Below are 10,816 nucleotides of genomic sequence, written 5' to 3' on the forward strand. Positions count from 1 at the left end.
TACTAGAGTCTGGGTATCACATTGGTACGATTAAGAGTTGAGGTATCACATTGGTAGGTACACCAGAGTTGAGGGACTGTTGGTGAAAAAAACTCTTTCATATATGATTACTAGCGTTTTACGGTTTTATCTTGTGCTTTTGCATAATTTCAATGTTAATTTCCCACTATCCACTAAAATTGAGATAAATTTGACTAAACCATGTTCTTTTATAAAACTAGCAAAAATTATAAAGTTTTTATATAACAGCGTGACGGAACAAGCCTTAACGGGACTTAAATTGTCAATAGCCCACTTGACCTTACTATGCAGCCAATTCTAGATCAGTTGTTCCTGACGTTTATATAAGAGCGTGCTTAAATTCAGTCCCGCGTCCCATCCCGAAAATTTTCAGGACAGGTTGAGGATTACAGTTTTTTATGGCCAGCCCTAGCCACTAGTGCACATCCAATCATGCATGCTACTGCTATTACGCTAAACTGCTACAGTTCAAGCTACATTACTCAATGGAATTCAAGCTGCAACTACTCACTGTAATTTCAAGTTCTGACATTTAGCGTCCAGACTGGTCCAGTTAACTCGATCTGCATTTCACGCATACGCATGCATCATACATATCCCCGCTAGTATTTTAGATCAAAGCTATACATGAAAATGATTTTCAGATTTTGATTACAAACAATTCGAGTCCGATTCAAAATAAAAGCGCAAGCCCTATTGTTGGCTGCTACCTCCGGCAACGGATGAGAAGCTTTATCATCTTTTTAGGAGTAAAACATGAAAAGCTAGTGGTACTGGTAACGGTCATATTATTAACATTTTCCTTCATATCATACTAACAATCTCTACATCAGCTGCATGTATAAAATTAGGAAACCATACAAATTGAGGGGACTATGAAAATAAAATATAAAACGAAAACAAAACGAAGGGCTTTGGCGGCAGGTTCAAGTAGACGCCAGTAACCATTTCTCTACTCTATCAAATCCATTTAACACACATGAAGAAGCACTTGTTTCAGCCATCCGTACTTGCTGACAAATAAGTAGTTCCCTTATGCTGTCATTAGTTGTTAGCCGTAGGGCATTCTCTACCTTTCTTCAAAGTTCAATGAAATTTTTTGTAGGTACCACTCATACACTATGGGGAAAAAATTTATGTTGGTTAAAAATCATACTTTGTTCTACCACTCTTCAATATCAGACACAGCATATCTGAGATGTCCGAAGATGCACTGAAGAAGTTCCATGATTCAAGCATTAGTCGTTTCCTTGATCCTTTGAAATGAACGACCTAAATAGACGAAAATGACATAAGTGACCTATATATTTATATAACAAGCATCATTAAGCATCAAACTTGTTTTTACTTTCAGTTCATCAGTAAAACAACAAAAGACATCTGAAATATAAATCAAGGATTCGTCTGTTGGAGAATAGCAGTATACCTTAACATCCAAGGGCATGCCATGAAATTGACCAGCTCCCTCTGGCGGTGTCCAATTATATACAGCACAGGGTAAAAATAACACTGCAGCACCACCAATATCTTCTATGAAAGCATTGGCTTTGGTGAATTTCTTTGGATCAAAAGATGGGTGTGACTTGACCACCCAGGCAAGGGCCAACTGATCCCCAAGCATCCGTGAAGCTTTCATGTACCTTGATATATAAACTTTCAGTACTTCCTGCAGAAAAGCCTTTGCCCTGAATTTTTGCATTATGTCAGACATGGAAGATGATTCAGCACAGGGTTGAAACCCAGTTTAGACCAAAGGGAGCCATAATCCCAGTAAAAATCTTGCCCAAAAACAAAATAATGTTTTATACACACACGCGCGCGCGTGCACACCCTTTTTTCACGACGAGATACATACATAAACTAATATAATTTTGTAACAGCCAAAAACTTGTCAATACCAAGAACTAGACATGCTGACTAAACATACTGAAGAAAAAAAGTTATATCTTTGATAGTAAAACTTGCAGTACATTTCATCTTCCTACTCATTATCTTATTTTTACTATCAGAGATGATATAAACTTAATCTTCATCTCTCTATTGCAAATTTGAAACAGCCCAACATATGTAAAGAAAATCCAGATAATGCAACAAACACACCTTAAAATGCCACCACGAGTACCCCTGACTGCTATAAATCCTGAATTGAGAGGTTGTTCTTTATTGTTTCGGAAGGTCAGCGCCAAATGGAAATTTGGATAATCATGAAATATAGGTCCTAGATCATCAACCACGGCTATGTCCGAGTCAGTGAATATATAATGTTCATTATGACCCTGGTTCTGAGAAACCTCCTCGATTCTTGATTCTAGAAAGGCCTGAATTACATAAATTTGATACAGCATATAAGCAAAAGCATGGATAGAAAGTATATTGCTACTGATCTAACATGATGACAAAGACACAATATCAGGCTTGGGTTACACTTAGGTGAACAGTTTGTTCTGTCAACTGCCAGATAAAAAGAATATGTAATGATACAACAGAATTTTGATGCAGAAAAAGTTGCAACAAAACAAATTCATCAAAAAATGCGGCAAGCTGCAGAAATGTTTTATACAAGAAAAACCCAATTACCACCGGTTGAGAGGTAGTAAATACTGATATCAAAATAATCAGATAAAAGTGGGATGAAAGGCCCAAGTTAAAGATAGCCAAACACAAGCATCAGCCGGCAACAAGGAAAATCAGTCAGAGCAAACATCATGCACTTTTGGGATTGGTGAACTGAAAACGACCTCAATGAAGCTCAGGAGCTGGTCTATTGAAAGTTGAAACATAAGAATAAACCTAATGTCCTGAGAAGCATAGCTAACGAGGAATTCCTTGTTTTAATTGGTTAAAGCAATTTACTCTTACAATGTAAGACCTGATTCTTTGAAGCATCAACTTGTCTCGCGAATATTCACCTTGAATTGGATGTATGGTGACCCCATTTCTATGGATTGAAAGATCAGATGCTGGGTCGGTTAAAATCACTACATTGCTCCTGGGCATTGCTGCCTGCAGGTACGAAAGAAGTAGACACATAAATTCAGAAAAAAAAATTCACATTGCAAGTTAAGCATGGAACAATGAAGTAGCCAAATGATTGTACGTAAAATGCAGGGTGCTGAATTTGTAAGTACCTGAATGAAGTTAACAAAAATATTCAAAATGGCCATAGACCTATCCAGTTTAGTGTAAGAAGCATTGCCCACAGTGACCAAGTTTGATGACCGATCATCGTCGGCAGGGGTGGCATTATAAAGAGTGAAGACGGTGACAAAGTGAACGTTGTCAGCTAGGGAAGTAGGGGCAGTGGAGAAGTGGGTTTTGTTAAGAGCCTTGATTCCTGCAGAGATATGAGAATATAAGGCGAAACCCATGAAAACTGAAATGAAGGGAAATGAAGGTTGAAGGAACCTTGGGGATGACAGTGGAGACGATTGGTGAAGCCTTGCCCGGGAGCGGGTCCGAGAACCAAGTGATTGTATTTGCTGTGTTTGTTGGGCGGCACAGGTCGTTGTGGTGGTGGGTTGTATTGCAATTCATTAACTGAAAACAGAAGGAAAGAAAGCAATCAATCAAGATGAACGGGGAGAGAGAGAGAGAGAGAGAGAGAGAGAGGGAGGATACCAGAGAACAAGTGGGCAAGAAAGAAGAGAAGAGGGACGAGGATTAAGAAGCGGCGCCATCCACTCATGAACCTCATCACCGCACGCACATCAGATTCACCAAGCCCTTATCAGATCCACCGCTCCCTTCCCTCCTCCGCTCGACTCTCCGGAATAGTCTCACTCTATTATTCGTTTTGTTATTTATTACATAAACAATTTTTTTTATCAATAATACAAGAAAAATGTCGAACATCTATTTTATTGTTTTAGGAAAAATAAAATGGTCTACTGATTTTATTGATACCCCTTTTATACAGGGGTCATAATTACAATAAAAATAAATGGTGATTAAGGCTATAATGGTGATTGATCTGTTACGTCCGTTGATCATAAACGATATTAACTCATTCCGTTATTTACTTCAATGAAGGCACACTAATAGTATTTTTCCTTCAACACTCTCCCTTGTGCCGAATTGAATATATAATGGTGCATAAGGTGTTGTCTCATTAAAAACCTTGTCAAATAACAAAACTCAATGAGAGAAAATAAAACAATGGTCGAAGGGGAAAAGAACACAACGCACCTATTACATTTGAGATAAAAAATATATGTGCTAGACTCCCTCTGATGTCTGTACCTCCTCCTGATTTTTACATCAATCGTGGGAACTTTGATAATTTTTGCACATTTACTTTAAGCACATTTGACGACAACGTAGATAGTGTCCATCCTTACCATGTCGTTTTATCTTTTCTGTATAGGGACTAAATAAGCCTAAACTTTTAGGTATTGTTGTTTATTCATAGTAGTGTCAATTTGCCACCCTAGGAATATTTTCTGCCATTTTGCTACTCTAGGATTCCTAAATTGGGCAAATTGCTACCCAAACACAATTTCTGTTACTTTTTCCGTCAAAGGCTGATCCGTGCATAACAAGTGCGGGTATTTTTGTAATTTTATTTTTTATATTGTCTAAGTTTCCAAAAACAAACTGTTGTTACTGATGATTTATAGAGAGTTCCATCAAATTCTATTCTAGAGAATCACAGCAAAAACGGAAGCTCACATAATCAAAAAAGTAAAGCATTAGACATTCAATTCACTGCATGCTTGTACTTAAATCCAATTGACCCTACAAAACATAATATACAAGTTCAATATAAGTTTTATCCCATGTCTGGGGATTTGATCATTAAATCAAAATTTCATAGTTTTATCTCGTGTATGAGAATAAGATCAAATGACCTAACCAAAATTGGTCCATAAAAAAACTACTAGTCAGGATTTTAACCCAACTTAGATATCACAAAAATTGTCACCCTACTTTTAAGGTCTGATGTTTTAAAACCTCTATAGTCTCCAAGTTCTTCCTAGAACAGAAGAGTCACACGAAGCTTGCCTTGCGTGGCCTCCTTGATTTATCACTCTGCTGTTACTTGCTGTTGATGGCACAAGACTTCCTTGTTGATTTGGTGTCCCCATCCCTCCTCTGCCAGCTCTACCTCCTCTCCCAACTCTACCTCCTCTATCAATTCGACCTCCTCTACCAACTCTACCTCCATGTACACCTCCTATGCCGACTCTACCTCCGCGTATGCCCTGCCAAAAAATGTACTTTTTAATCAAATAAATGTTCTAAAAATATAAAAAGTAAATGTGTCAGCTTAATTCTTGTTGTACTTGAGTTGGCATATGTGAGATCACATTTGCTTGAATTGGTGTGTTGGCTTGAGGTGGTGTGTTTGAGGTGCTTTTAGCTTGAGCATGTCCAACTTTATTCTGAACATATATTAAATTTAGAATCCAATCATAAGGTGAAATCAAAAAATATATATATAACAACAAGTGCAAATGACTAACCTGAAGGCAGCTTGTTCTATTGTGGCCTTCACCCCCACAAACCCAGTAAATAACAATAACATCGTATCTGGGCAACTTAGTTGCACCTTTTGGGATCTCACCTTGCTCTTTTATCCTACTTTTCTTTGGTCTTCCTCCTTGTTTACGAAATTTCGGAGGCCTAATGGCAGTCTGTCCAGTTTTAGGCCACAAATCTTGACTGGACATAGGGAAAATATAGTGAGCATATGCTCTATCATATGCTGCTCTCTTGTAACAGCTATGAACGTAATCCAATGGATTGCTTTGCATCGAACATATTGATGCCATTGCATGAGAACAAGGAATGCCACAAAGATCCCATTTCCTACATGAACAAGTTTGCCTCTCCAAGTCTACATAAAACTTCCTTCCATGAAGATGAGTGACTTCATAATGTCCTCTAATTGAAATATCAACAATGCATAAATCACCATCCTTCTTATTTTTCTCAACAATATCAAATATTCTTGGGCCAACCTCTTGTGTCCACATTTTCTCTCTTTGTTTTGTCATCCTTAGCATCAAGTCAATCCTTAACCTCTCAAGCATGATAATATAGGCTGATCCCTGGCATGTATGATTGTTGAATTGAATGTTTCACATAAATTATTAAGAAGAATATCACATTTAGGGGCAATTGTAAAATGTGATCTACTCCAATGATTTGGTGACCTACCAGGTTCTTGGAACCAATCCCATGCCTCTTTTGATTGCTTAAATAACAGGTCCATTTCTGCTTCAAACCAAGGAATAGTTGTTGATTTTGCAGCACCCCACATTGTTTGCTTCAATCCAAGCCCAGCATGACCAGCTCCCTTGAAATTGTTATAGCAGTGTCTAACACAATGTCTATGTTCGGCACCTGGCACCAAGTTTTTGATTGCTGCGTCTAAGCCCTTTTGTTTATCACTTATGAACACCCAATTAGTTCCATCATTTTGAATTCCCATATCAGCAACAAAAATATCAAGAAACCATGTCCAACTATCTCGATTTTCCAATTCAGCAATAGCAAATGCTATTGGAAACATGCCATTGTTAGCATCAATACCAACAACACTTAAAAACAGTCCTTTATGTGGATCCTTAATGTGACACCCTAGGTTGCACAGAAACGCGCATTTTCGGCCGTTTCCCATTTCGGAAATGGAAACGTTTCCGAAACGCCAGGAAACGCGTCGGAAATGCATTTTCAAAAAAGTAAAATTTGGAAACGTCTGGGAAACGCATTTCTCGTAAAACAGAAACGCCTTAGTAATTATCTTGGAAACGCGAGGGTAGATTCGGCTATTCAGTATTAGGTTACTCCCTCCCTCGATCTCTCATTCTTCTCTGCCTCTTTCATTCGTCTCTGTCTTGCGCCTCTCTCTCTCGTCTGTTCTCTGTCTTCTTCTTCCCAATCTTCTCCAATCTCTCTCTCTCTCCATACAAGGAGCCTACTTCTGCGACTCTTCTCCCTAAGTCCCACCGTTAATCCGCCATCGCTGGTTAAGGAGCTCGATTCGCACAGGTTCTGCGACCTCTTCTCCATAAGTCCCACCGTCAATCCTTAAGGAGCTCGATTCGCACAGGTCTGATCGCACTTCAATATGTTTTTTTGGTTTCGAATTTAGCTTTTCGCTTTTATAGGGTTTTAATTTCAATTTTCAATTGAGCTGATTGTTTTCAATTTTCAATTGGATTTGGGGTAAACGGGGAACTCCCACTGCGACTCAGATTGTTGAGAAACTAAAACTGAATACGCACCCAGAAGGTGCTTTCTTTTATGAAACATTCAGAGACATTTCTATTGTCCTACCCTTGTGTCAGCTCCCACCAGACTGTGAGTTTTGATCTTTCTTACGCATTTGACTTCAGTTTTCTTATCTAATTTGTAGCTTTATTGTTTCCTATGTACTGGGTTTACATTTGGATCTTGAGTTATGGATTCTGCATGTGTTGAATGGAATTTAGATGCCAGATTCAGAATTCACATGTGGGGTGTAAAGAACCCAGCTTCTTTTGTTTTTGTTGTTATTTGAATGGTTTTTGGTATCTGCAACTCAATATTATCGGACCTGAAATGTGTAGGGTTATGCCAATACATCTATCTATGACCTGAACTAGCAGAAGAGCTTTGAAAGTTTGAATTGCTTGAGTTGAACTGTTTCCCTTTCTTTTATTTGGCTGGTTGTATTAAGGTTGGTGTTCAAAGCAATGTGGTTTTTTTTTTTGCAGACAAGGTTGAACGACCTGTGAGTACATCTATTTACTTCTTGCTTCCAGCTGGGAATGTTTCACGCCTTCATCGGATACCATGTGCAGAAACATGGCATTTCTACCTGGGAGAGCCTCTTACGGTATGCTCTAGGTTTGTAACTGAAAGATTGAAATTTAGAATTATTGCCTATGCCTGGAATCAGTGGAATGTGTTGCTGCATTTGTTATGGATTGCATGCCTAGGTGTATCATTGAGATTTGTAAGTATAGATAATTGGGGAAAATACATGCATAAACTGTTGTAGACTTTGTATCAAAGTACTGCATCTTATTGCATCTCCCCGAAGAAAGCACTGATGCTACCAACTTTTCTGCAATATGTATCCTTTTACAGAAAGGCACTGTATACATGTATTCCCTTGGAGTTCAGATGTTAGCCTGCTTAGCTATTGGTCCCTAGCTCTTAACAAAAATATCTGAACTCAAAGAAGAAAAATACATTTTGAGCAGATTAGTTATCATAATATCATCTCAAAATTTTGGAATGAACTAATTGCTCAGATTTCATTAGACTCAGTCACTCTTGACTGTTTTTATTTTCTTTTCTTTGATCCTTTCATTTTAGGAGGATTGTGTGCTTGCTATTTCTACTGTGTGTACCTTATTCTGTCTCTAGTCACCAAGCTGAGTACCATTTTAGAAGTTTACTTATTCATTGTCATGCTTAAGTTGGAAAGTTTACTTATAATCCCACTTTGCTTATTCAGTCAGGTCAGGTGTATTATTTTGAATGTTTGAACTTACACCAAAATTTTAAATATCTTACATAGAGGTCTATTGTTGCTTCCTTTTACAATTGCATTTATTACCTGCATTCTTCTTCATTTAATCTGACTGCCCTAGTAATCCCAAAGATACAATATGTAATGCTGTCCATCCTTACGGGCAGCTTTAAACAACCAAAGAGTCCAATATCTTTTGTTACTTGGGGACCTTATCTTGTAGAATTGTAGTAGAAGAAAACTTGTCATATTTTCTATATTAACTCATCTTTACCATATTTTCAGCTCCATGTCATTGTTTCTCTAAAGTCCAAACCTTTTTTTAGTTTATTGTAGTTTGCAGCTACTTGATGGAACATTCTAATGTATTATACAGAAGATAGATGGTCACATTTCTAGGATTTTCTTAGTTGGCTTGAGATTTTGAGTTGGGCTTGGTTTGGTTCGTTCATACTTATAGGTGGTCATAGGAAGTGTTGTATTCACTTTGAGAAACGTTTTTTTTTCATCAGTAGTCTGCCTATTGTAACTGACAGCATAATTTGCAGGTCCTATGTATCATGTCTCTATGTTCTAGATCTCTCTCCATCAGTTTAATTTTAATAGATTCATTGAACACTATGCCAAGACGCACACATGTTAGTTCAGGTGCAAGTGGAAGTGATAATGCCGGTACCAGCAATAATAACAATGAAGCTACTAATCCCGAAAGTGTGACGGTAGATGATAGAGCACCATTGTGGATGTTTGTTAAGAAGATTTCTAAGTACGAGACTGGAGGAAGTTGGAGGTGGCAATGCAACTTCTATAAGTTGTATTATAATGGGTCTCACACTAGAGTGGAAAAACATCTATTGAAGAAAGGAGGAAAAGGGATTACCATTTGTACAAAAGTTAACCCCCAAGCTACTGCTCAGATTAGAAAATTGTTTAAGGATTGCAAAGAGAGAATAGCAAATAGAGCAGCAAGGCCTGTTCCTTTACCATTATCAACAAGCCAAGGGAGTTCAGCAACTCGTGGCAGCTATTCTTTGAGTTATGGTGACTACACAGCACCAACAAGTGAAGGGAAGAAAAGAAGGGCAGCAGGTGGTCCACTTGAAAAGGCATTCCAAAATGCAGCAAGGGAGGAATGTCATGACGAGATTGCTAGGATGTTTTACACCGGTGGTTTATCCTTCAATCTAGCAAGAAATCCATACTACCGGAACTCCTATATGAGAGCTTCTACTCTTCCGGGCTATGTTCCACCGGGTTACAATGCTCTAAGGACAACACTTCTTGTGAAGGAACGGAAGAATCTTGAGTATCAATTGGAACCATTGAAGCTTACATGGAGAGATAAGGGTGTAAGCAGTTGTAGTGATGGTTGGTCCGATCCACAAAGAAAACCTTTGATTAATGTGATGGCTATTTGTGAGAGTGGTCCGATGATGTTAAATGCTGTAAATTGTGAAGGAGAATACAAGGATTTTAATTTCATTTCCGAATTGCGTACTGAATCTATCAAACAAGTTTGTTATCAAAATGTAGTGCAAGTGGTTACCGATAATGCTCCCGTTTATGCAAAAGCTGGTGCTCTAATAGCAAGTAAGTATTCTACAATCTTTTGGACTCCATGTGTTGTTCATACTTTGAATCTTGCTCTCAAGAATATTTACACCCCTTCTCATGCTGCGAACAATGTGGATGTGTATGCTAAATGTTCTTGGATACAACCGGTGGTGGAGGATGTTATGTTTATTAAGAACTTTATTATGAATCATGGAATGAGATTGGTTATGTTTAATGATCATTGTAATTTGAAGTTGCTTTCGGTTGCTCCCACAAGGTTTGCATCTGCGGTTATTATGTTAAAGAGGTTTAAGACAATCAAGAATGGTTTGCAACAAATGGTTATTAGTACAAAATGGGATGATTACAAAGAAGATGACTCTAGGAAAGCGGGTAGGGTGAAGGAAATATTGTTGGATGATTTTATGTGGGATAATATTTAATATATACTTGGTTTTACCGAGCCTATCTATGAGATGATAAGGAAGGCGGACACGGATAAGCCTTGTCTTCATTTGGTTTATGAATGGTGGGATAATATGATGGAGCAAGTGAAGAAGGCTACCTATAGGAAAGAAAGGAAGCAATTTGATGAAGAATCTCCATTTTGGGATGTGGTGCATAAAATTTTATTGTCTCGGTGGAGCAAAGCCACTACACCTCTCCATTGTTTGGCACATTCTTTGAATCCCAAGTAAGTACAAAACTACAACTACTACTTTTATTTTAATTTGCTTAATTCATGATTCTTTTTTATGTAGTAAACCTTATACATAT

The 10,816-nt window shown here is 37.9% G+C and overlaps 3 protein-coding genes across 3 annotated transcripts; 2 read left to right on the forward strand and 1 right to left on the reverse strand.

Moving 5' to 3' along the window:
• Positions 1-809: 809 nt before the first annotated feature.
• LOC126792276 (uncharacterized) lies at positions 810-3,788 on the reverse strand. The gene is made up of 7 exons (XM_050518737.1): positions 3,640-3,788; positions 3,427-3,558; positions 3,150-3,355; positions 2,881-3,024; positions 2,122-2,339; positions 1,448-1,706; positions 810-1,293 (listed from the first exon to the last, which is right to left on the reverse strand). Exons 1-7 carry the CDS (start codon positions 3,713-3,715, stop codon positions 1,165-1,167), a joined length of 1,164 nt encoding a protein of 387 aa, XP_050374694.1. The 5' UTR covers positions 3,716-3,788; the 3' UTR covers positions 810-1,164.
• A 3,399-nt stretch (positions 3,789-7,187) lies between these two features.
• Positions 7,188-8,382, forward strand: LOC126804567 (uncharacterized; the record flags this gene model as incomplete). Its single annotated transcript, XM_050531972.1, has 2 exons — positions 7,188-7,326; positions 7,722-8,382. Coding segments are annotated over 2 exons (426 nt in total), but the record flags the coding sequence as incomplete, so codon positions are not given.
• Positions 8,383-9,105: 723 nt separating this feature from the next.
• Positions 9,106-10,482, forward strand: LOC126804583 (uncharacterized). The gene has a single exon (XM_050531973.1). It carries the CDS (start codon positions 9,106-9,108, stop codon positions 10,480-10,482), a length of 1,377 nt encoding a protein of 458 aa, XP_050387930.1.
• The last annotated feature ends 334 nt before the right edge of the window (positions 10,483-10,816 follow it).

Source organism: Argentina anserina, chromosome 1, assembly GCF_933775445.1.
Source record: "Argentina anserina chromosome 1, drPotAnse1.1, whole genome shotgun sequence".
In the NCBI taxonomy this organism is placed as follows: domain Eukaryota; kingdom Viridiplantae; phylum Streptophyta; class Magnoliopsida; order Rosales; family Rosaceae; genus Argentina; species Argentina anserina.